Genomic DNA, 27,862 nt, shown 5'->3' on the forward strand with positions numbered 1-27,862 from the left:
ATTGTGGTCTAAATGATATTGATCATTTTGCAATATTACAAATATTGAATCATTATGTTGTATACTTGAAACTAATATAATGTGTTATATCAATTATATCTCACAAAAAAAGAAAGAAAAAGAGATAATGAACAGCCAGTTGAAAAAGTTGTCAGATATACATGTATGTGTATATACAGCTTTATCACGAACAGTAAACAGTTTAGGAGAAAAATGTGAAGACATAAAATTTTTAATTTATGAAATAAACACATCAGTGACCGTGTTGAACTGAGACAGAGACATTAACCTACAACTATTAGCTACATTACTCATTCTCTGCATTCTTACAGGAATTCTTGCTTACAAAGTCTTGTCTTTCTCTTTGATAGTCTAGATCTAGCATATTTTATGTGACCTTGGTGGTACTGTCAAATATTTTTGATTGTGTGTTCATTGAAGGAAAGCACACGGCCATAGTCAGTAGTCTATTTGCCTTTAAAGACAATAGCTTCCATTTTGACTCCACTGGAGCTAACTTTTGACATGTTCACGAGAGACCCTTTCTGTGATGTTGACAGCTTTTTCCACTAATGACTTCATAAATAAGTTAACATTATTATCTAGATTTTTTTCATGTTATTCTAGGAGTTTTATAGTTTTGCATTATATATTTAGGTCTGCGATACAATTTGAGTTAATTTTTGTGAAGGGTGTAAGGTTAGTATCTAGATTCATTTTTTTTGCATGTGGATGTCCAGTTATTCCAGCGCCATTTGTTGAAAACACTGTCTTTGCTCTACTGTATTGCCTTTGCTCCTCTGATAAAGATCAGTTGACTATATTTATGTGGGTCTATTCTGGGAATCTCTATTCTGTTCCATTGATCTACTTGTCTATTCTTTTGCCAATACTACACTGCCTTGCCTACTGTGGCTTTACAGTAAGTCAGTCCTCTGACTTTATTCTTCTGTAATACTATGTTGGCTATTCTGAGTCTTTTACCTCTTCATGTTAACTTTTTTTTTTTTCTTTTGGCCGAGTAGCTTGTGGGATCTCAGTTCCCCGACCAGGGATTGAACCCAGGCTACAGCAGTGAAAGCCCCAAATCCTAACCAGTAGGCTACCAGGGAATTCCCCTTCATATAAACTTTAGAATCAGTCTGTCAATATCAACAAAATAACTTGCTGGGATTTTGACTGTGATTGCATTGAATCTATATGTCAATTTGGGATGAACTAACATCTTGACAATACTGAGTCTTCTTAACCATGAACGTGGAATATCTTCCCATTTATTTAGTTCTTTGATTTCTTTCATTAGAGTTTTGGGATTTTCCTCATATAGATCTGGTACATATTTTGTTAGGTTTATACCAAAGTATTTCATTTTGGGGGGTGCTAATATAAATGGTATTGTGTTTTTAATTTCGAATTCCACTTGTTCATTGCTGGTATACACTGTGTATTAACCTTGTATCCTGCAGCCCTGCTACATGATCGCTTATTAGTTCCAGGAGGTTTTTTTTGTGCATCATTTTTGGGGGATTTTCTACATAGAGGATTATGTCATCTGGAAACAAAGACAGTTTTACCTTCCTTTCCAATCTGCATACCTTTTTTTTTAAAAGGTTTATTTTTTATCGTATTGGCCGCATGGCACGGCATGTGGGATCATAGTGCCCCAACCAAGGATTGAACCTGCACCCCCTACTTTGGAAGTGTGGAGTCTTAACCACTGGACTGCCAGGGAAGTCTCCCAATCTGCATACCTTTTATTTCCTCTTGCCTGTTTTATTGCATTAGCTAGGACTTCTAGTATGATGGTGAAAAACAGTGATGAGTTGGGACATCCTTGTCTTGTTCTTGACCTTAGTGAGAAAGCTTCAAGTTTCTCATGGTTAAGTATAATATGAGCCATAGGTTTTTTGGTGGATATTCTCCATCAAACTGACAAAGTTCTCCTCTATTCCTAGTCGCCTGTGAGTTTGTATCATGAATGGGTATTGGGTTTTGTTAAGTGCCTTTTCTGTATGTTAACATGATCATGTGATTTTTCTTACTTAACCTGAATGTGATGTGATGGCTCTCAGCTGATTTTTCAATGTTGAACCAACCTTGCATAGTTGGAATAAATCTCACTTGATTGTGGTGTACAACTGTTTTTATACATTTTTGGATCTGATTTGCTAATATTCATTGAGGATTTTTACATCTGCATTCATGAGAGATATTGATCCGTTCATGAGAGATATTGATCTGTAGTTTTCTTATAATGTCTTTGTCTGGTTTTGGTATTAAGGTAATTAGAATGAGTTAGAAAGTACTCCTACTGCTTGCGTCTTCTGAAAGAGACTGTAGAGAAATGGTATAATTCTTCCATAAATGTTTGGTAGAATTTAGCAGTGAACCCATCTGGGTCTGGTGCTTTCTGTTTTAGAAGGTTATTAATTAATGATTCAATTTCTTTAACAGATATAGGCCTACACAGATTGCCTATTTCTTCTTGTACAAGTTTTGGCAGATTATGTCTTTCAAGTAATTGGTTCACTCCATCTAGGTTATCAAATGTGTGTGCATAATATTCTTTTATTATCCTTTTAATGCCCATGGAAACTGAAGTGATGTCCCCTCTTTTGTTTCTGATATTTGCAATTTGTGTACTCTCTTCTTTTTTTTTTTTTTTTCTTAGTTAGGCTGGCTAGAGATTTATTGATTTTATTGATCTTTTCAAAAGACTAGCTTTGGGGTTCTTTGAAAACACAAAATCAATTGAGAAAATCAATTTCACTGATTTCTGCTGTAATTTTTATTACTTCTTTTCTTCTGCTTGCTTTGGATTTAATTTGTTCTTTTTCTGGTTTCCTAAGGTAAAAGCTTACTTGATGATTGCTTTTAGGTCTTTGTCCCACTAATATATGCATTCAATCTATAAATTTCCTAAGTACTGTTTTTGCTGACTTCCACAAATTGTGATAAGCTATGTTTTCATTTTCATTTCGTTCAAAATATTTAAAAATTTCTCTTGAGATTTTTTTTTCTTTGACCCATGTGTTATTTAGAAATATGCTGCTTAATCTCTAAGTATTTGGGGGGTTCTCCGGCGATCTTTCTTTTCTGTTACTGATTTCTAGTTTAATTCCATTGTGATCTGAAAGCAGACATTGTGTGATTTATTCTTTTAAAGTTGTTAAAGTGCTTTATGGCCCAGAATGTGGTCTATCTTGGTGCATGTTCCATGTGAGCTTGAGAAGAATATGTATTCAGCTGTTGTTGGATGAAGTAGTCTATAAATGTCCATTATATCCGGTTGATTATGTTGTTCAACTATGTCCTTCCCGATTTTATTTTCTATGTGTTGCCTTTGGTTTTGTTCCTATTTTTATTTTCCACTCTTTTACTGCCTTTTGTGGTTTTGACTGTTTTATATGATTCCGTTTTCTCTCCTTGTTACACATTAGTTGTATTTTTTTTAAAACTTTTTATAGTGGTTGCCCCAAATTTTGCAATATTTATATTTACTTAAAATATACCACTTTCAAAACCACTATACCACTTCATAGGTAGTGTGGGTACTTTATAATAAAATAATCCTAATCGCTTCCTCCCATTCCTTGTACCATTTATTTGTTATTCATTTTACTTATATATACATGTATATAAACATACATAATCAAATACATTGTTGCTATTATTACTTTGAACAAATTGTTAGGTCAATTAAGAATAAGAAAAATAAAAGTGTTTATTTAACCTTTTCTTATTCCTTCTCTGATGCTCTTCCATTCTTTTGTATTGATCTAGGTTTCTGACCTATTATCATTTTCCTTCTCACTGAAGAGTTTCTTTTAGCATTTCTTTCAAGGCAGGTCTACGGCCAACAGATTCCCTCAATTTTTATTTGTCTGAGAAAAATCTTAATTTCTCCTTCACTTTTGAATGATAATTTTGTAGGGTACAGATTTCTAGTTGAAGGGTTTTATCTCTTAACACTTTAAATAGTTTACTCCATTTTCTTCTTGCTTGCATGGTTTCTAAGGAAAAGTTGGATATAATTCTTATCTTTGCTTCTCTATAAGCAAGGTGTTCTTTCCCTCTGGCTTCTTTCAGGATTTTCAATTTAGTGTTGATTTTCTGCAGTATGAAAATGATGTCCCTAGGTTTAGTTTTTTGGGCATTTATTCTGTTTGGTGTTCTCTGAACTTCCTGGATCTGTGGTTTGGTGCCTGACATTAATTTGGGGAAATTCTCCGTCATTATTGTTTCAGTATTTCTTCTGTTCCTTTCTCTATTCTCCTACTGGAATTCCTATTACATGTGTGTTACACCTTCTGTAGTTGTCCCACAGTTTTAGGATATCTCTTTTCTTCAGTCTTTTTTTCTCTTTGTTTTTCAGTTTTAGCAGTTTCTACTAAGATTTCCTCAAGCTCCGAGATTCTTTTCTCAGCCGTGTTCAGTGTAGTAGTCAGAGGCATTCTTCATTTCTGTTACAGGATTTTTGATTTCCAGCACTTCTTTTTGGTTCTTTCTTAGAATTTCCACCTCTCTGCTTACATTACCCATCTGTTCTTGCATGCTGTCTACTTTAGCTATTGGAGGGAGCTCTTAGCATCCTAATCATAGTTTTAGATTTGCAGTCTGATAATTCCAACACCCCTGCCTTATCTGAGTCTGGTTCTGATGCTTTCTCTGTCTCTTCAAACTGTGTTTTTTGGCTTTTAGTAAGTCTTGCAAATTTTTTTTGATAGCCAGACATGATGTATTGGGTAAAAGGAACTGCTATAAATAGGCCTTTAGTAATGTGGTGGTAAGGTGTCGGGGGAGGGGAAGGGCTCCTTAGTCCTACGAGTAGGTCTCAGTCTTTCAGTGAACTTGTGCCTCTGGACTGTAGACTTCACATGTGATTTTCAGTTTTTCACCCCACTTTGGTGGGACAGGATGACTAGAGTGGGCTGCAGTATTTTTCTTCCATGTAGAAGGCTAGAGCAGTTGGAGCTGGGTATTTTCCTTTCTCCAGGGCAATTAGGCTCTGATAAAACTCCAGCAGGTTAAGCTCTGGTTAAATAGTTTCTCCTGAGGGCAGACTTTGTTAAAAACAGAATGCTCTGGTGTATTCAAAATGGTTCTTTTCCTCTCTCTGTGCCAGAAGCACAAGGGAATTTTTCTCTGATATTCACTGTTAGAACCTGGTTGAGCTCCTAGAGGTAAAATTCATAAAAGTGTGGGGACCCTGACGACTGGGTCCTTTGGAGTTTTTATCGCTCAGATTTGTCCACCCTGAGCCTCCAGCGATTCATCAGTTATAGTTCAGTTTTCCCTACCATGGCACTGGTTCTCACAGAGATTTGTGCTCTTGATTTCTGCTCTGGTAAGTTGTGACTCTGTATACACTTGTTGGTCTCTTCAATTTTGGGGGCAGCAGGTTACCCTGTGACTTCACCTCTCTGACAGATCTAAGAAGAGCTGTTGATTTTTCTGTCTGTTCGGCTTACTTGGTGTGAGGACAGAGTAGAGACTTTCAGTTTCTTACATGTTGGACATGAAACCGGAAGTCCCTTGCACAGGTTTTTGGAGTTTACTTTGCCTACTGTGAGCTCTGTGGGAACTTGATTCTTCCACTGCTTTTCCCTTATTGAACTACTGCAAATATGGTATACCACAATGTTCTAGCCTTCATTTGGCATGAAAAGATCATCAAGCAAACAAGCCTACTCTGTTCCTTTCTCAACCATTAGTAAATTATTATATTACTCTGTCATACTATACTGTATTCATGTCAAATTAACACCCTAATTTAGTAAATAACAAGAAATCAGTCTTGTTTAATGCAAAGTGTCTTTTAATTGCTACTACCACTGCAAAAGAAAGGTTCTGCTTTATATCTACTAGTAAATATGGAATGATTGTTTTTATTCTGACATTTGGAGAAGACAACTGAACTATCATCAGACCTCTAGCAATACATTAAAAGGAATTATTTAGTACCAGTGTTACTGTAAACAATGCTGTAAAGGCGGCACTGAAATCTCATGTCAGTAATTGGTTACAATAGGGTCATCCAGATTATGCAGAAATACGTGTATGTTAATTTCTAAAATTATCATTGAACAAAACACAGAGTTCTCATAGAGAAAATGCACAAATTCCTAAGAATATGTATATATCAATATATAAGTCCTGGTTTGAGAAAAACTGATCCTATGTTAATGGAAATGAAACCCTTTTGTCTAAAGTTTCAAAACAAAATGGTTTAATGAATAGGCATTCATTTAATGCTGCTTTAGTCTCTTTTGAAAAAAACTATAGACTTATATCACTTACCTCAATGCATGGCATTCTCCCAGAAAAATTAGCAGCTGTGTAGCCAAATGTGACATTTGCTATCAGCTTAAGTCCTAGCTGACGTGCATCGAGCATTCGTGAAAGGGCTCTGTCTTGCTTGTAAGCCTTCATCGACTGCTTCACCATCAGTCTAGTCTTCAGAATCTCTTCGAGCATTCTTGGTAGCACACCCTTTCTTACTGAAGGCTATCATAAAGGAAAAAAAGAATGTTTAAATCCCTTAAACATTATAGAGTTAGACAATTAAGAAGGAAGCACAAAGTATAACAATGGCCAACTGTCATGAATTGAAACATACGAACAATAGTGTGGCCACAGGACGAGTGGCCATCAATATAAAATCATCACATTTTCTTTCTTTTGAAGAGGACTTTTCTCCTAAAACGTTCCTGTAATGTTTATAAATCTAATGTAGCACTACTATGTGAGTTCAGAGACCTCCAGGGAGGAGGATGCCAACTAGTACATAAGAGACCATATAATGAGTTCAGAGGGAAATTTTGTCAAAACTCTGATCCAAACCCCCACTCTTTCAGAAAGACACACGGGATTTGTATCACTCATAACAAACCTCAGTTTTTAAAGATCTCATCCTAATGACCCCACACAGTAATCTGCATGGAACTCCATTTATCTACCTTGGAAGAATGAAGAGCTGGGTTGACTCTGCTGACATTCAAACCTGCAGTTCCAGGGACTCTAGGTATTTCAAATCTGATGCTTAGACCACTAAGCCATCCCCTCCGGCCTATATTTATTAGCAATCTGGAAGAGGGGATGAATAGTGAGGTGATAAAATTTGTTGATGCCAAAAAAATAAAATCATTTGTATTAATCAAGACTAGGGAGAATTTATGAGAACTCCACTAGGAATGAAAACCACAAAACAGTATTAACTCTGAAGATGATTCACAGACACGTGCAAGGTAATGCATGTTGGACTGAACAATTAAAACCTCAGGAATAGGATAATCACACTCCTGAATATTAAAAAATCTAGTTTTCATTAAGCTTTACACATTGGGTCAAAATGTAGATGCAAGTTCTTAAAATGCTGTTAAAGGGAGATAAAATAATAAGCTGCTAGATATGTGACAATGAAAACATATTGTAACCTCTAATTCATTCTGTGTACCTTCTGAAGCATCCATAATGTTTATATTAAGACATAATATATGTTATTATGTTAAAATGTAATATTCTCCAAAATGGAATATATCATGAACTCACTTGGTAAAAATTTTCCTCATATCTAAATGGCTAATTTTATAGTACTCTTTAAACACAGCATCCTCTTACTGGTAGAGAACGATGATACTTTTGCTAAGTACACCAGAATGAATTTGAGGGCTAGTGGGGTCCATGCTACCACCACCAACCACCCTACCATCCCACAATTCTAGTACAGACTCACTGCTAAGGAAATAGAAAAGAAAGGAATGAAGTTGGCATATGAGAGGCAATATAATCTTCTCCTAGATCTCTTCCTATTTGTCTTTATTCATTTATGAGGCTTTTTTAGTTTCTTTTGAGGGGAGACAAGGGAGAGAAAAAAGGGACTCTGTTATTAGTTTGGGTATCTTCTTAAAAAATATAATCAATAAATACATTAGAATATCATTATTTCTAAGACAGTCTTAATTTAAAATATATAAAACAATTAGTAAAGTATACACATTAAGGCAATTTTAATCTTTATAAGTTAACATTGTTGTGATCATCAAATAGCTAGTTAACATTGTTGTGATCATCAAATAGCTATTTAAGCCTGCCAGATTCTAATAGAGGGCAGAAGGTATATAGGCACATTTATTTCTTGCAATAGTTCATTAAAAACTAAAATCTAATAATTAAAATATTTTAAACCTAAATTCATGCAAAACAAGATTACTATTTTTTTTAATGATTTAAAAATTTTCTTAGAAGATTCCCTATATCTTTGACTTTCTGAGATAAGACATTGAAGCAAACTTTTTTTTTTTTTTGGTATTATATGCCAACAACATCTAAACGATCAGCTCTCCAAAGGTTAAGCCACAGTTGATACCTTTCATTTATAAAAGAGTATTACCTTGACAAAAGCTATTCCATTGGGGGACACTGTGATATCATGCCTAATTTGGTAAAGTAAATCTGGAGGTACTCTTAGAGAGGTACAGCCAAATTTGAACTCATCATACCTGTTAAGAAAAAAAAAAATTAAGCAAATACTTTCTCAAATCACAGAACAGAGACTCTAGGCAATTTTAGGAATCTTTCTAATTCTATTGGAAACTCATTTTTAAACATCTAAACATGAATTAATATACTTAGTAATATGTTTATTTGTTTAGTTACCAAAAAGCAGTTCTTCAAATATTAGAAACATTTCTTAAATAGCACTATCCTAAAGTACATGGGAAAAATCTATACTAAAATACCAAATTTCAGCTCAGCATATGACTACCTTATACTAAGTTCCCTAAAGAAAAATTTAAGCCTTAAGTAAAAAGACTGCAACTAACTTTTCCAAATTCCTGTTCTTATATTCCAAATTCCTGTTCTTACTAAAAAGACAGAATTACCAATACAATTTCCATAAAAGCTTTCTATAAGGCGTGAATATACTTCAGACTAAAACTATAACACTTGGTTTTAAATACACAGAAATCATTATAAAGGAAGACTGTGTATTTCTTATGAGAAAAAATTTGGTTGACATGAAAAAATAAAATCTAACATTTGGCAATTTAACTTTTTTTTTTTAGAAAAACTATTTCTAAGAAAAGTCAAGAGGAGGTCATAGCTGAAGTTATAAGATCATAATCCTCAAACTGTTCCACTGAAAAGTGATTTATACCAACAAATTAAATATAACTCTTATTTAAAAGGAGACCATAGGGCTTCCCTGGTGGCGCAGTGGTTGAGAGTCCACCTGCTGATGCAGGGGACACGGGTTCGTGCCCTGGTCTGGGAAGATCCCACATGCCGCAGAGTGGCTGGGCCCGTGAGCCATGGCCACTGGGCCTGCGCGTCCGGAGCCTGTGCTCCGCAGCGGGAGAGGCCACAACAGTAAGAGGCTCGCAAATCGCAAAAAATAAATAAATAAAATAAAAAATAAAAAGAGACCATAGATATACACAAAGATGGAACAGATAAATTGGTTGATCGTATTCACAATCTTCTTCATATGAGTTATTCATCCATGATGCTCAGTCAGTCATACGGTGATCCATGTTAATTAATTAGTAAGGTAACTACAAAGAGCAGACTAGATGTGCTACAGCCCATTCATCTTGCTCCTAAGGGCAGTCTCATGTGCAAAGATGCACTCAAAAAGTCTAATTTTAGTAAGAAATACAAAGTACAACAAAGTAATTGTAAATATGAAAAAAAACTTACTTCCCCAAGTTTTCCACATGGCCAAGGCAGGTGGAGAAACAGTAGTTGTATGCAATCACAATAGAAGGATACAGTGACTGGAAATCCAAAACGAGAACAGAGTTGCTATAGAAACGAGATTCAGGCTCCATAATTAGAGGAACACACTGTGGAGCTCTCATCTGGGATCTCTGCTGTACACTAGGTGTCACAGGAATATAGTTCATTGGTTTAGCAATACGCAACATCATTGATTCCACACGGTACTGCAGGCAGAGAGGTAGAAGTAGGGAGAGAAGAAGAAACTTAAATACAAATATACTGGTCTTTTGAATATGTGAAAATCATTTGGGGGACGTTTTGCTCTTCAAAATATGGCTGTAAGACTTTTCTTACAACACAATTACATAACGTTGGTTATTTAATCGGCTTTCAGGTATCAGAAGGGAACCCTTCGTAAGTCCTTTTCCTATTCCCATAACTTTTATAAAAACTGCAAAATATGTCAGATAACTTACACATTAAGTTATTTTTGAAAAGACAGACAATTTCTTTTAATATTTAAAGATAGCAATATCATAATAAACAGATGTAGAAGAGACGGTTGTACAATTTGACAATTTCATTAAAAAAGTTGGCCAATAATCTTTGACAAATTTATTTGGGAAAATTAGAGAATGGGGGTCCTGACACTTGAGATGGATAAATGTTATCTCAATTTCCCAAGAAGGAACACAGGATTCCAAAACTGAAAGGTAGTCAGGTTAATACTGGTTCCTCACAAAAATTAATCAAGCAATTACTGATTGTTTATAATAACTGCTATAAAGCAGAAGGTTTATAGTTTAGAAAAAGAAAGCACTCACAAGAACCAGCATGGGTTCACTGAAGTATTCTCATGTGGTTTTAAAGTATCTTTGCCTTTTATTATAAGCCAGATCAAATAGTTTTTAAAACTTGTGGGAGTATAAATAAGTAAAATAAATAGCTTTATAAGCTATTTAATAATAGCAATAAAATTGAATACAGCAACAGGTAATGCCAAAGTAATTAGCACTCTAGTTTTGCTATATTTACTGAATTGGTAGATTGGGGGAATGTTATAGACATAATTAAAATAATTAAAAGATTTTATGGGGTCAAGGAAACTAAGCGATTTAATGTAGTATCCTGGATGGCTAGCACAGTGTTTATTTAACACACTAAAAGTATTCAAATAAACATTTGTGGAATAAAAGCATGAAAACATTTTCAGCAAGGCATTTAAACAAAAATCTTTCATTATATCCTTGGGAAACTAGTTAGAAGGAGATGAGTTAAATGGCTTCCAAGCTCCCATTTTTCTTTAACATTAAAAAAAAGTGATACAGCCCACTTATGTTGATTCCCAAATCCTCCTCCTCCTTTTTTTTATATCTGCTGGGAGTTGGAACAGCCAAAAGTAGGAATGTAAAACAAAAGAGAGGTAGACTTTCTTTGCCGCATCCCCAGTTCTAAGCGGCCTTTCAAGTCATCCCTAATCACACTGACGGTATTCAGGAACATAATACCATCCTCAAGGGCATAGCCATTTATTTTCTTATTATCATGCAAAACTCAGCAGTGGCCAAAAAGTTGGTGTGGAGAAAAACTAAAAAGCGGAGCTGTAACAACAACAACAACAAAAAGTGGAGCTGTTAAGTGAATTAAAGCTTTTCCAGAAAATGAAATGACAAGATTTGATTAACTAGCTACATGTATATATTAGTTGGTACCAGACAGAAAGTTTAAAAAAAAAAAAAATCAAATCACCTCAAACATCTCAAAAGTACGTATATCATTCACACAGAACTTTCAAGTGTGCAAGAAAATTGATTTCCTACCTGTGAACCCCTTGTCAGTACATGTAAAAACTGAATGCCAAAAAGTCTAGCCATTTCACTGGTTTTCCCAATCAGGTCCAGCTGTTCTAACATTTGGAGATTTCCACGGACACGGCTAATGTAATGATCAACCATTTTCCATCTGTTAAAAGAGAATCCATGCTATGAACGTTTGGGAAAAATTTGTATACTTGAAACTAGTACTGTTTTCATTATGTCAAAAACTACCTGTTAAAAGTGAGGTTATTTACGGAGGGAGTCATGATCGAGCCTTTAGCAAAGTACGTTAATGAGTTAAACACTAGAAAATTTCAGATATTTCAAGGGCATAAAACCTAGTGAAAACATGTAAAGTTTAAAATAATGCTTGTGATAAGGTGGTAAAACTAAGGATAATTATTTTCAACATTTTGCTTGATTTTACTCTATTTTTATTATAAAAAATTAACATTGTCTCTTAGATGCCACTGCTAATGATGCAATAATTATACAATTATAATTATGCTATCTGTAGGCTTTTAAAAAACATGTAGGCTTTGGGTTATCACTGTTAATACCAGTATAAAAAAAAGTATGCACTGGTGTCTTATGGAAAGAAACAGTAATTTGGTGAAGATTTAGAAAAATCAGGAAAATAATTTTAATGAGACCATACGTGGGGTAAATATATATGTCAAATCAGTATTTCCTGTGAAAATACAAATATTCTGTTGATTTAAACCTTGAAAACCTCTTTACCCTACTTTTTTTGTTAAGAAAATAAGCAAACAACAACAAAAACCTTCACCAAAGCTATGAAAGGAAGTTTTAATTTAATATTTGGTTATTAAAAGGTAAAAATTATCCAAAGGTATATGATAAAAATTTATTCATTTAAGGAATATCAAGATTCAAATATATTGCATCCTTTAACTATGTGGGTTTTAAAACAATATAGTCACATATTATGGTTCAATAAAAAGTTTAAAAACCTGTTCCTATGACACATGACTAATCCGTACAGAAAAACTAGAAAATGAACATGAAAAGAAAAAAAAAATCACCCTATAATTAAAAACACTCCTTACAAGTGTTAGTGAGGATGCAGAGAAATTATATAACCCTTATACACTGCTGGTAGGAATGTAAAATAGTGCAGTTGCATTGGGAACAGTCTGACAATCCCTCAAATTGTTAAAAATAGAGTTACGATATAATTGACCAGTTCCACTCCTAAGTATATATCCGAGAGGTATAAAAATATTCATCTACACCAAAACTTGTATACAAATGTTCCTAACAGCATTTTTCAGGGTAGCCAAAATGTGGAAGTAACCCAAGTGTCCATCAACTCATGAGTAAATAAATAAAATGTGGTATATACCCACACAATGGAATATTATTTGGCAATAAAAGGAAATGAAGTATTGACACATGCTACAACATGAATGATTCTGGACAGTATATGCTAAAAGAGGCCAGTCACAAAATCATACCAGTATGATTCCACTTATATGCAGTGTACACAACAGGCAAATCTATGGAGACATAAAGTAGATTAGTGGTTGCCTAAGGTGTGAACTGGGTCGGGGCAGGTGGTGGTGAAGAAGGGAAGATTGGAGGGTAATGGCTAAGAGATGCAGGGTTTCTTTTTGGGATAATGGAAATACTCTAAAATATACTGATAATGGTCACACAATTCTGTGAATACAATAAAAACCACTGAAATGTACACTTTCTTTTCTTTTTTTTTGCGGTACACGGGCCTCTCACTGTTGTGGCCTCTCCCATTGCAGAGCACAGGCTCCAGACGCGCAGGCTCAGTGGCCATGGCTCACGGGCCTAGCTGCTCTGTGGCATGTGGGATCTTCCCAGACCGGGGCACGAACCCGTGTCCCCTGCATCGGCAGGCGGACTCTCAACCACTGCACCACCAGGGAAGCCCTACACTTTATTTATTTTTTTTTATTTTTTATTTTTTTTTTCTTTTTGGTACGCAGGCCTCTCACTGTTGTGGCCTCTCCTGTTGTGGAGCACAGGCTCAGCGGCCATGGTTCACGGGCCCAGCCGCTCTGCGGCATGTGGGATCTTCCCAGACCGGGGCACGAACCCGCGTCCCCTGCATCGGCAGGCGGACTCTCAACCACTGTGCCACCTGGGAAGCCCATATTTTTTTTAAAAAAAATAATTCCTTTACTGTCATCTTTTATGGATTTTTAAATATTTATTTTCTTTATTTTTTTGGCCGTGTCGGGTCTTCTTTGTGGTGCGCGGGCTCTGTAATTTGCGGCACGTGGGCTGTCTCATTGAGGCACATGAGCTCAGTAGTTGTAGTGCACAGGCTTAGTTGCTCTGTGGCTTGTGGGAGCTTAGTTCCCCAACCAGGGATCGAACCCACGTCCCCTGCAGTGGACGCGTGGAGTCCTAACCACTGGACTGCCAGGGAATTCCCGTGATGAACATCTTTACAGCTAAGTCTATGTACAGATCCTTAAATATTTCCTTAAGATAAATTCCTAGATTTGGTCTTTTTAAAATGAAATGATACATTGCTTTTCAGATAATTTTAATAATTTATATTCATACTAGTAATGATAAAGTGTTTCCTTGCATCTTTGTCAACACTAGGGATTGCAATTTTAAAAGTTAGCTTGAGAGGCAAAAAATTGTATCATTTTAATATGTATTTTTTTAGATCATGCATGTGATCCTTCAATAATACATACAGCCAAATGTAAAGCTAAGATAATGCATTATGTGTGGATTCAATCAGTTCCTTTAAATATGTTAAGTCCAATTCTCGATTTCACTTGGCAAAAACATACATATCCTAGATAATACCTAATTAGAGGTAGCAAAATATACATTTAGAGCATTCTAGGGTATATAAACAAACCACCAAATGTAGTTTTCAATGTTAAGTTTAATATCAAGTTTCATTTTATTTATTGGTATATAACTTCTCCTAAGCTTCTGTTTCTATAAGGCTTTGATCATAAGCTCAGTGCTTTCTGTGATTTCACTTCACTTCCTTGAGATTCCTTAAAAGAGACTGGAGAATAAGTTGACATGCTCAGAAAGCAGTTTCCCCAAATGTATCAAATTGTTTTTAAGGCTGCACCTTCCTATTCTCACCATCATATGGCCTTACAATTCAATAAGCAGAGCTTCATTCATTTCAAACATCAGATACATTAATTTTAGGACTATGTTCTTTATACAGCTATTTTCTAAGCTTATTACTATCCATTTTGCCTTTAACCTAAGGAACAGTAGAGGTGGGAACTTTCAGTTCTGATTACAGTAGAGTAACTGGTACTAGACTAGCCCTCCTGGATAAAAGAGTCAAGGTAATTGTTTTTGGGCAATGAACAATAGGTAATGTAGGGCCATGCTCCTTGAGAGAAGGGAAACTCATGAGGTGAGCCCCAGCCTGCATGGAGATAATTTTCTAAACACGGTGCAATGCGCTAGTCTGAGCAGAGCTGGCTATACTGCTAAGCTAAGAAGGCAGCGATCAGAGTTCAGGCAGCTGCCGCTGGGGTCTGTGGGACAGGGCACTTGTGCAAGGGGCAGGGCTTAGCATTTAGAAGTAAGGTGGGGCCTCCCTGTGAGTAACTGGCCCAGGGCTATGCTGAAAATGAGCAGGAGGAAACCACATGAGGCTTACTAGAGAGTAGCTGCTGTGGGCTTGAGTTTGGAACAGAACTTGTTAGATAGTGTTGCAGTTGGAGGTCTAGCCATGCCAGAGTGGAGAGACTTCATTACCCCCTTATTAACAACCTGGGCATCTGGCCGAGAGCTCAGAAAAACCACGCCTTAGGAAGGCAGAGTAAAGCCAACTGTAGACAAACCTAAAACCAAGCACTAACAATATGCACATGGGATAGAATCTGGAGACTGAGTCTTGTCAAGTTGGAGGGGCTTAGGAAACACTTTGGGCTTTTCAGAAATCCACCTTAACGAAGCACAAAAACCAGGTCTGCACAAGTTCAAGGTGATCAGCCAATAACTGAATTGCCTACTAGGCAAAAATAAACATGCTTCAGAGGAAGATAAAATCCAGAATCTGTACAACAGAACATGAGCAATATCCATTACATAATCATGCAAAGAAATAAAAAAATATGACCCACAGTTAAGAAAAAAAGCAGCCAATAGAAACTAATACAGAGATGGCCAGGTGTTGGATTTAGTAACAGATAACATATAGATATGTTCAAAAATCTAAAGAAAAGATATTCAAGAAGTTAAAAGAAAAATATAATCTTAATGAGTTAACCAACAGGGAAATCCACCAAATATGGAAACTATCAAAAGAAAGAACCAAATGAGAATTCTGGGACTAAAAATAACTGAAATACAAAATTTATTGGTTATTCTTTTTTTTTTTTTTTCTTGGCCTCACTGTGGGGCATGCGGGATCTTAGTTCCCTGACCAGGGATCAGACCTGTGCCCCCTGCAGAGGAAGTGCAGCGTCTTAACCAATGGACAGCCAGGGAAGTCCCTATTGATTGTTCTTAACAGCAGGTTGGTGATGACAGAAGAAAGTTAGTAAACTTAAAGATAGGTCGTTAGAAAAAAGACTGAAGAAAAATGTACAGAGCCTCAAGGGTCTATGGGACACTGTCAAATAGAATAATATACATAGTGATTATTGAGGCCATCAGTAAGTTGAGGTTATAAAAAAATCAGGTGAACTAAATTTCATAGGTAACAAACCCTTAGAAGAACAGATAGGACATATAACCTAGTTCATCTTTGGCAGAGAACAGGAGGGAGATGCAACGGCCATAAAAGCAGGTAAGAATGAAATTGTTAACGTGTTAATAAATTCTTAAAGGTCATGTATGGGCTAGCATGACACTTTAGAATCACTGGAAGCCCTAGACACCAGGGAAATCTTTTCCCATGAGCCTCCACCAAGTGCTCACGAGAAAGACTGGGGGCAGGGCAGTGCACACAGGAATAAAACCCTGCAACTTCCTCCAACGCTTCTCTTATATGAAGCAAAGCCTTGAGCTGCTGCAAAAGATGTTTATGGCTGGAAGGGGGTAGCAGTAAAAGCTGTACCCGAGGGAAGGCAGGAAACCTCCCCTGTTCCAACCACGGGCCTTGTACCAAGTAACAAACAGTAGCTGTCTACCACTGGGAAAGGGGCAGGAAACGTTCCCATCATAGATTCCAGGCAAAGAAACACCACTGCTGGGGAAGGAGTAGAAGCATAAGCCATGTTCCTCTGTGGAAGAGTCAGGAAACCTGCTCGGGCCAGGACCTGGCAGTGATACAAAGCAGAGGTCTATCACCACTCTGGGGAGAGCAGGAATGCTGAGAAAGCCTCATCTTCGAGGCCTGGGAGAGCAGGAACTCTCAAAGACTAACTCTGGACCAGGAAAAGTGAGTTAATTCCCCTGCCTCCACTATAAGCCTTACACAGAAAAACAACAGGAGCAGCCATCCAATCATTAAGCCTGACTTTGCCAAAAAAAAAAATATATATATATATATATATATATTGCATACACTGGAAAAAGGAGAACGAATGTTGATTTCTCATCAGAAATAATGAAGGCCAGAAGAAAAGGGAATTTAAAGCAGTGAAAAAAATAATTCCCAACCCCAGAATTAGTGAAAATATCATTCAAAAATAAGGGTGAGATAAAGACATTTTCAGATAAATAAAGGCTGAGAGAATTTCTTGCCAGCAGTCTTCCCCTAGAAGAACTGCAAAGAAAACAATTTAGCACTTTCTTCAATGAAAATGTATGTTCACACAAAGCCCTGCATACAGTTTAATTCATAATAGCTTCAAACCAGAAACAACTCAACTGTCCATCAACAGGTGACTGGATAAATTGTAGTATACTCATACAATTGAATATTATTTAGTAATAAAAATAGGAACAAACTCTGGTTCATGCAACAACATGGTTGCATCTCAAAAAACATGCTGACTTTCTTGAAAGAAGATAGACACAAAGCAGTAGACTGTAAATAATTCTAATAATACAAAGTTCTAAAACTGACAAAACTAATCTATAGTAATAGAAATTCAATTCATACCTACCTGGGTGGTTAAGGAATAGGTAGATTAACTACAAAGCTATATACGGGAATTTTCTGGGTGTTAGAAATGTTCTTTATCTTGATTGGGGTAGTGATTACAGGGTGTACACATTTTTCAAAGTCATTGCACAATATACTTTAAACGTGTGCATTTTATTGTATATAAATTATACTCCAACAATACTGATTTTTAAAGAGATATTATCCTCTTCAAAGTTATAAAACATTACCTGTATAGATCTGTCTTGTTATCAAACCAATCTGATAAGACTCGAAAAGTAAAGAGGGGAAAACGCTGATGAAGAACATGAAAGCTCACATTTTCAAAGGTGTAGTTAGTTAGAGCCACCTAAGGAAAGAAAAGGAAAACTCCATTATAATACTGCTCATACTTACATGCAAATTGGGTTCTAAAAAATCCTAAATATTATTTCTAACTTTTCAGAGTAGATATGAAAGCTATTGTAAAAATGATTCGTGTTACAACTGAATCATAATTAATTTAAAACTATGTATATATAGCCTACTGGACAGAAATGTTTGTAATAAATTAATATTTAATTAGAAAAATAATCAGACCTGAAGAGATTCAACTTGGTCATATAATACTTACTTTAGAGATCCCAGTTCTTATCACTTCTGTTTATACTCTATGCCAATACAAATACTGACAAACAGAAGCATTGTCAAGCAAGTTAATTTTTTGTTCTTTCCGTACTTACTTTTTGATCCTGATGACATGCTGATTAACAGGCTCCCACAGATTCGAGGATGAGTTACCTAGTTAAAGGCAGGCATTCATCCTGCTCTCAAGAATTACATCAGTACTAAGACCCAATATATGGACATTATAGAGTCAATTTCATTTCGAAAGCAAAAGATTAAAAAGAAATGACAGAAATGTTTCCCATCTTCAAAATATGTAGGTGAAAGCTGTGTTACTGGGAGAATAATACTGAAAAAGTGTCCAAATTCATAAAACATACCTCTAGCTAGATGATCTCTCAGAAATACCTACAAGACACAAGCAATCTAAACAATAGCAGGTATTTCAGTATAAAATGGAAATTAAGGAACCAGCAGTCACCATTCTTAGTTCAGCTCGAGGTTCTAAGGAATAGTTCAAACAGCACTTCACATTTCTATATTACAATTTTAAAATATATTCTTTTCCACTTCTACAATCCAGCGAGTACAAAACAGGGACTGAATGTTAAGCTCATCTCAGTGCAGTGACCCCCAAAAAACTGGTCTTCTTTACCTATAATTTCTGTCAATCTCCAGAATGACAGCATCGGAATGTGGCATACTTCGGAGTATGTGTATATACTTACGTTTAGAGACACACACAGACTTTTGAACTTTGGAATGAACCTATCTATTCTAAAGTCACCAGTATAAAGCAGGTACTAACCCATTATGGGGGTAAATGGAAGTAAATTACCATTTCTTTTACAAAAATCAGTATTGCCCTGGAGTACTTCTCTCAAAAATAAATAACTCATTTTATTATAAAATTCCCATATTTGAATGACTCTTCTACATGCTAGTGAATATTTTAATTTAGTTTAAATTTTTTTTCTATTTAGTTTCATAGAAAATGGAACAAAATATCTGATCTCAGGTAGTTACATGATTACCTAATAAATAGTATAGCACTTTAGACCAAACCTAAACTTCTGCTAGAGTATATATCATCATTAAAACAATCAAAAAAATCTCTACAGAAAAGATCACCATGTTGTCCTGCAGCTCTCTCATTATGGGAAAACTTGAAGTTTGCCATGTAAGTTGACCTGTAAGGATTAACTAGGGGATTCTGTGATCTCAAACTAAACTTAAATTTTAGAAATTGGTCCCCAATATCTGAGGCAGATTGCAGACCTATGTTCTGAGTTGATTTTATTTCAAATAGAACTATGTCATAAATTGGATTAAGACTAAAATATTATAACCTTATAGCACCCACTCTACTTTGGGTCTTCTTAGTGTCACAGAAGCATAAAAATGGTCACCTATAATCCCAGCTGTGAGTAAAATTAAAGGAAGGAAACATGAAGTCTAAAATTAAGATGATCCACCTTTAGAATGTTCCAATCTTTAGAGTGATTTACTCCATAAGTTGTCAATGAATCTAAAACTATGAATTAGGAGTTTGTTACTTGTTTTAGAAGGCAATCTGAGTAAGTTAAACATTGAAAAAATGTACTATGTAGATCAAAGTCAGAATTGATAGAGGAAGAAAGTATTATAGTCCTTGACCATTTATTTTACTGATAATAAAGGAATCAGCGGATAGAGGTATGGTTACACTTTTCCATTCACAGAGTCAATGTGCAGTACCCAATGGTTAGTAACTGCAGAAACAAATTATTCAGAATGGGGAGAGGCAATCAGAGAATTAGTGCAAGGGAACTGAGAAAATAAAGAGGAAAGTGGAAGGAGACCATAAGGAAGCACCTGTGCCCTATTATCCTCTATCACCTTATTCCTGCAGTTGTTCCTCATTTCCCCAGAGTCTTCAATTAAAAATTTTGGTTGACATAAACTTTTTATAGAAAAATACACAAATTTAAAGTGAACAACTTATGAATTTTTATGTATACATCCATGTAACCACCATGCATATGAAGAAATTTTTAGGACACTGGAAGGCTCCCTTGTGCCCTTTCCCACTCAATACTCACTAAAGTTATAGATTAGTCTTGCCTATTTTTAAACTTCATATAAATGGAAACATTTAATATGTACTATTATTTATCTGGTTTCTTTTGGTCAACATTATGTTTGACATTCATCTATTGTTCAACGTGGCAGTACTTCATTCTTTTCCATTGCCGTGTGGTATTTTTTGTTTCAGCTGCTTACTCTGCACCCTAATGCACACCAATTATTGGTGACAAGTCTATCTCCTTTTCTAAAGTGTTCTTTGACAGCAAGAACATCTCTGTACTTCCTTCCCACTCCCTCCTCACTCTGCACTGACTCAACAGTCTTTCCTCTAAATGTATATATCATTTATGTCTCATCTGGCTCTTACGTGCCTATGGGGTCAGTGATAGATGCCCTATCAAAGCCATATAATATATATGGGATATGTGTGTATATACATACACAAACACATACTCATTTTAAACAAGCTCTCTGTTCTCAGAGAGCTTATTTTATATATTTTATTTTACACGTTTTTCTTATATATACTTAAAATAAAATATACAAAATAAGACAGAGAGCATGCCCACAATCCTGATTCTTAACCCCATACTAGCTATGAGGCTTTTTAGGCAAGTCACTTCTGTGAATGTCAGTTTTCTCATCTTGAATAATACCTCACTACTTTCTTGTCTTACTTATCCTGCAAGTTTGTGAGTATCAGAAGTCAAAAATGACAAGTCTATAAAAGTGCCTTATAAATAAGACAATATATGAATACAAGGGAGCATATTATTTTACCTAACAGATGCTTATTGACAGACTGATGCTGTAATAGGGAATATTAGAACCAGATTCCAATGTTCCAAACTGAGATGCAGGCCTACATGCTTGTGTGGAAGCATCTGACCTTCCTAGTGACTCTGTTGGGAGTGTTCTTCACTATCTTATCTGACAACTCCTTCGTAGCATCTGATTCCTCTGTCTGCTCCTCAAAATGTTTTCATTCACAAAATTGTGCTTGGCTCAATCCTGATCGCTCTCTCCATTCGCTTCTTGGTGAGCTCACCCACACTCTCATGTGACTTCCAAGGCTGTACCTCTAATCCAGACTCTACCCCATATTTGAGACTTTCCTATTGAAATGTCTGTTGAGTATCTTTCACCTGGATATCTGACTGATACCTCATGCTCTATATCCTTAATCTTCATTTTCCCACCTAAACATGATCTTAAATCATCTATGCCAGAACCCTGATAATCATTCTTTTTTTGTTGTTTGTTTATTTGGGGTTTTTTTGCGGTACGCGGGCCTCTCACTGTTGTGGCCTCTCCCGTTGCAGAGCACAGGCTCCGGATGTGCAGACTCAGCCAGCGGCCATGGCTCACGGGCCCAGCTGCTCCGCGGCATGTGGGATCCTCCCAGACCAGGGCACAAACCCGTGTCCCCTGCATCGGCAGGCGGACTCTCAACCACTGCGCCACCAGGGGAGCCCTGATAATCATTCTTGACACCTCCTCCTCTTCATCTTTTTGTACATCCAATTCTTGTGGATTTACTCTCTAAATTGTTTTGTGAATCGCTATATCACTGTCAACTTTCATTTGAGCTACTACAATAATGTTCTCACTGGTTTCCTACCTCTGGTCTTGCCCCCTTCCACACTGCTACCAGAAGACAAGTCTCAGAGGTAATTCACATCAGTGCCTCCATATCACCTTAGCTACTCCAACGGTCATACCCCAAGACCTGTGATTACCTGTAATTGTACCCTCTCCATAACCTCACGGAACCCATCCTCCGACTGCTGTCTCCTTCCGGGTTACTCCCCCTGGTGCCCTGACCTCTTTGCTCCTAACCTAGCTCAAATTCCACAGTCAGTCATTATAATCCCAAACTTGCATTAACATTCAGTTCTCTGTCCCCTCTTGCTTCCTTTTAATTAATTAAATTTTAGTAAAGCCATAACCCTTTGCTTGTGAGCTGTGCTCAAATCAACCCTCTGTTACTCTGCACTTATATCTGTGAATTTGAACACAGCTGGCACGTATCTCTTTAATTTGCTGATGCAAATCTCAAATGGGCTGTCAATGCCTAGCTTCTATGTTTTCTTAATTAATCACTCTCAAATTCTCCTAAATAACTCTTCTCTCCTCAAACCCAAAAAGCCCCTCCCCAGCTGAGAACAGTGGTTCCTATTTCACTGAGGAAACTGAAGCAACCAGAAGAGAACTTCTCATCCTTACGTCTACCCAACCTAACAACATCTGCACCCAGATAATCTGCCTGCTAAAATGGAGGAACCAGCTATACCCTTATACCCTTAATCTTAATTTGATCTAAACCGAGGCCCAAATCTGTGCATTAGAGATGGCATTCCATAATATTTGTTGAATTGAATCAGATCTATTTCCAACCTAGTTTGCAAATTCTTGTAAGGCCTGGATTAAGTTGATATCCAGAAGGCCTCTAAATATAATCCTCTGGGGAAGAGTCATTTATTCTTTCATTCAAGCAGTCAAGTATATCATGAGCACCATTTCAGAGGCACTTTGTTTGTTACTGAGGATTCAAAGTCTGGAGGGAACAGCAGTAATTCTATGTTAAGCAGGAGAGTGAAAACTAGTATATTAAAAAACAAATTTAAAAAATTAAAAAATCCAAAGTAGCATTAAAAAAAAAGGTATCCGGGCTTCCCTGGTGGCGCAGTGGTTGAGAGTCCACCTGCCGATGCAGGGGACGCGGGTTCGTGCCCCGGTCTGGGAGGATCCCACATGCCGCGTAGCGGCTGGGCCCGTGAGCCATGGCCGCTGAGCCTGCACGTCCGGAGCCTGTGCTCCGCAACGGGAGAGGCCACAACAGTGAGAGGCCCGCGTACCGCAAAAAAAAAAAAAAAAAAAAAAAAGGTATCCATTCAACTGTAAATTGTATCTGGGGGGGTGCAACTGTTGTGGAGATGTTGGATTTCACTTTCATTTTATACTCTTCTGCATTTTTTATAGTGAACATAAATTATTTTTAATAAGGAACATTAAAAACAAACTATAAATATTTAAGAAAACAAAGAGCTAGAAACAGCTAAGTGTCATGAGGGAGATACAGATAAAAGAAATAAAGATTAAAAAAGGAGTTTCTGGAACTGTTTAAATCCAGAAAAAATAGTTTGAGGGCCTCTAATATGAAGAAACTCTTAGGGCCAAAGTCATAACCCTTAAAATCCTATAACAACTAGAGATACAAGATAGTACTTCCCACAAGTTCATTCAGGATTTCACGGAAATTTCCAAATTGCCAGGAGTACTTAGGGTTAGGAAAAAAGTGATAATCTAATTTGGTACATCTAGGAAGGGGGGGGGTGTAAATTACCCGACTCATAACTTTTTCACAGTTGTTCCACACAGATACAAATAAAGATCAGAGATGGTATACATGTAGCCTGGAATTAGAGAGAGCCTTTGACCCTGAATTTTCAGTAAGGACTAAAGAAAGTCCTAAACTCTGAAAAAATATTTACTCTCTAATTTGTGATTTTTAAGCTAACAGTTGATAATTGCTACAGTTGCCCTTTGGATCTTCAGGAATGAAAAGACCCCTAAAACTAAGTAAGACTCAATAATTTAATTTTGTGTTTATATACTTAATTTATGTGTTCATTCAGGCAATATCAGAGACTGAAGTTTGAAATACATAATGGAATATACAAACCAAATACATCACAATCTCTGTACCTTCCATATCCTATGCCATGTCACTAGGAATTACAGTGGACCCTTGAACAACAAAGGGGTTAGGGCACCAACCCCCATGCAGTTGAAAATCTGTGTATAACTTTACAGTTAGCTCTTTGTATCTGCAAATCTGCATTGCAGATTCAACCAACCCGTGGATCATGTAGTACTGTAGTATGTAGTTATCGGAGAAAAAAAAATCCACCAATAAGTGGATCTGTGTAGTTCAAACCCATGTTGTTTGAGGGCCAACTGTATTTTTGAAGTCACTGGAAGATTCTTGTGCTAACAATATTTTAAGAAGAAACAACAGGATAAAAATTATCCTCAAGCAGATACATGTATGGTGCATTTTCAAATTAGATAAAATGTGAGCATAACTTTAAGCTCATGGTGCAGAGAGAAAATAAAAATAAAAATGGGAATACCTAAATTTTATAAAGAGCATATTTTCTTATCTGGAAGAATTACTCCATGATTGGTCCCAAAAGAATTGCAGAGGGCATGCTTGGAAACTCAAATTTTTATATAAATCTAGAAGAGCCAGAAAAGATCACAGCAGATAATGAGTGTATAATAGAAAGAGGAAGTATTTTCAAAGGGAAGTAGTTGAAGAATAGAGTTCTCTCTTAAAGTTAAACATTTTATCTGATATTACAAGTCCAAAATCTGAGAATAGAGCAATTTATTGTAGGTATCTTTTTTCTTACATTTTTGGTGACAGAATTACTTCTCTTGAGTGATTGCATATTAATAAGATAATTTCATACTACCAAAAATCCTTACCTGGGCCCCCAAAGACTTAACTGGATGCTGCTATTAACTATTTCCAAGTAATGTGTTTCCAATTGACCCAGGTTTTAAATATCCTTAGTTCAAAAAGTTCTTTCCTATATCTAGACTAAATCTTTCTTACTGTAATGAATCAAAAAGGTAAAGCTGAGTTTATCTGGCCTTGAGTGTAAAAATGATTTAAGAGCAAACAATGATGAAATTATACAACATTCCATACATACAAGATAACATTTTATGATAGCTGTAGACTTTTATAGCCACTGCTATTTGTGCTTAGACACAAACAGGGGAAAAAAAATCATCAATAACAAAGTTAAATACTTCTATAGCTTTGCATTTTAGAAAGTATTTATTTTTGAAACTCTACTTAAGTATAATAAAAATAATTCACAAATAAGCATAAGCTATATAGGAAGCTATACTAATATTCTATAATGATTAAAATCACTATATATTGATCTAATCTCTTATTTCCAAACCAAATTTCAGATAAAGTACCTTACCTCATTTCTCATGATTCTCCAAAGATTTAGTGTAATTCGGCCAACAATATTTATCTCACTCATTGTATCCGACCCATAGTCATCTCTTTCGGCTGCAAATCTATTCTCAACTTTGTCATCTATAGAAATGAATATAGGTTGCATCAGGACTCACAGAAACCAAATTTCCAAGCAAACCATGCAAAAGAAAATGAGAATAATAAAAATTCAAGATGAAGATTAAAGATTAAATGTAATTCAGTTTATTTTGTATTAGACTTAAGAGAATAATCATTATTTTTACTAATAAAACAGTTTTTCTTTCCTCTTTAAGTTATAAAAGAATTTTGTGAAATAAATGTATCCAAAAACTGTATATATTTTTTAACAATAAAAACACATAGGGCTTCCCTGGTGGCGCAGTGGTTGAGAGTCCGCCTGCCGATGCAGGAGATACGGGTTCGTGCCCCGGTCCAGGAGGATCCCACATGCCGCGGAGCGGCTGGGCCCGTGAGCCATGGGCGCTGAGCCTGCGTGTCCGGAGCCTGTGCTCCGCAACAGGAGAGGCCATAACAGTGAGAGGCCCGCGTACCGAAAAAAAAAAAACAAAAAAAAACACACAAAACACATATATACACACTTTTTAAAAAAATAAATGCTTTTCTATTTAAATATGATAATTACTGGTGCTATTTGTTTTTTAAATAAATTTATTTATTTTTGGCTGCATTGGGTCTTCATTGCTGCACACAGTCTTTCTCTAGTTGTGGTGAGTGGGGGCTACTCTTTGTTGTGGTACGCGGGCTTCTCATTGTGGTGGCTTCTCTTGCTGTGGAGCATGGGCTCTAGGCACGTGGGCTCAGTAGTTGTGGCTCGTGGGGTCTAGAGCGCAGGCTCAGTAGTTGTGGCACACGGGTTTAGTTGCTCCACGGCACGTGGGATCTTCCCGGACCAGGGCTCGAACCCGTGTCCCCTGCATTGGCAGGAGGATTCTTAACCACTGTGCCACCAGGGAAGCCCTGGTGCTATTTTTATGAATACCTAACACCACATCATTTCTTTGGTGTTTGGATGAAAAATATTTATTATTAAACTGGTCATTTCTTGGGGAAAAAAATGGTAGAATTTTTAACCTAAACAATTCTCTGAAAATTTGTTGACATTAATTAATGATTTTCATATTCAGGGTGAAATTCTATTAACTACGTATGGAGAATAGATGCAAGAGTTCCTCTTACAGTGAACAGAGTTCTTAGTTTCTAAGTGATGATTTTATCTAGAATTAGAAATTAAAATTTGTTTTTCCTGTATAACACTGGGTATACATGAATGTTGTTGATAGAGGCTCTAGAATAATAAATATATTTACCATATTTGAATGTCTGTTATGTTCTAAGAACTTTACTAACATTATTTATTTTAATATAGCCACTTTATTATGTTAGTATAATTTTTATTTTGCACTATAGTACATTCTACTCAGAAATGTTTTATCTTGTCCCAGGCCATATAGTAACAAAACCAGTATTCTAAACCTGGGTTACCTGATGCCAAAGACCATGTACACAAACCTACTGCTCTTCTTTATTTTAAAAACATAATGTTTACAAGATTTTTTTCAAGTGTACACCATAGTGATTCAGTATTTTTGCAGATTATATTCCATTATAGGTTATTACAAGATAATGGATATAATTCCCTGTGCTATACTGTATGAAACTAACACAATATTGTAAATCAATTTTTTAAAAGTTTTAAAAAGTGTTGTTTTTTTCCTTTCATTTTTTCATTTAACAAACACATAATGTTTACTATGTTCTCAGGCACTGTTCTAAGTATTTTATTATAGCCCTATGAGATAAGCTCTATTACATCCCTATTTTACAGATGAACAAATTGAGGTATCGATAAGTTAAGAAACCTATCCTGTTGGATGTCTGAATCCTGCTGGCCAGGATTTGAATCCAGGTGGTCTTTCTCCAGAATGTGTGCTCTTTACCACTGGTGCTCTTTACTATGCCTCCCTAAGCATGCCCTTTCTACTGCACCGTGCTGCCTCATAAAAGTGGTTTCAGCACTGTTCTAAAAGGACAGGAGCTTTCATTCATTATTCTGAAGTCAAATACCTTACTCATTACAATTAACCAATTAATAAGTGCACTGAACACCCATGCTATCTATCCTGAATGTTCAGAAACCTATCCCCAATGAAATGTTGAAAAAATTGAGATGTATCACTATTCCTATCACTCAAGGGACAGAGAAGCTAAAAACAATTAATGCAATGAAAAACTAAAAGCAGCTCTGCCTTTTTTTCTAAACTTTTGCAAAGCTCAAAATATTTACTGTCCTTGAATCTTCTAGCTTCAACTTTTCCCTTTCCATTTACCAACACTTTAGATATTTTACTGACTTCATAACCCCTTTCAGGAGGTATCTTCATTGGTTTTACTAATTTTGTATTTGATCTTTATGCCTCCCAAAGTATATGCTACTTTGTCCTAGTCCGACTTGGGGTTGGGGGACTTTAAAACAAAGTTATTAAAAATTCAGTAACTATAAACAAAACATAATTTTAAAAATGCTTTAAAAACTAATCTTGATATGAATATTAT

At 36.1% G+C, this 27,862-nt stretch overlaps 1 protein-coding gene across 7 annotated transcripts in view; it reads right to left on the minus strand.

Annotated features, from left to right (window-relative positions):
• The window catches only part of REV3L (REV3 like, DNA directed polymerase zeta catalytic subunit), a 247,878-nt gene that overhangs the window by 24,144 nt on the left and 195,872 nt on the right, over positions 1-27,862 (minus strand). For 6 of the 7 annotated variants that reach the window (XM_081251232.1, XM_081251233.1, XM_081251234.1 and 3 more), the window contains 6 exons: positions 25,269-25,387; positions 17,820-17,938; positions 11,544-11,685; positions 9,703-9,947; positions 8,393-8,501; positions 6,301-6,507 (listed from right to left, as the gene is read on the minus strand). In XM_081251232.1, coding sequence (XP_081107358.1) covers positions 6,301-6,507; positions 8,393-8,501; positions 9,703-9,947; positions 11,544-11,685; positions 17,820-17,938; positions 25,269-25,387 — 941 coding nt within the window. Of the gene's footprint in view, positions 1-6,300; positions 6,508-6,929; positions 7,087-8,392; positions 8,502-9,702; positions 9,948-11,543; positions 11,686-17,819; positions 17,939-25,268; positions 25,388-27,862 lie in introns of those variants that run through there. The other variant, XM_081251237.1, reaches the window with a different exon arrangement.

Source organism: Mesoplodon bidens (assembly GCF_964165515.1).
Source record: "Mesoplodon bidens genome assembly, chromosome: 12".
Classification (NCBI taxonomy): domain Eukaryota; kingdom Metazoa; phylum Chordata; class Mammalia; order Artiodactyla; family Ziphiidae; genus Mesoplodon; species Mesoplodon bidens.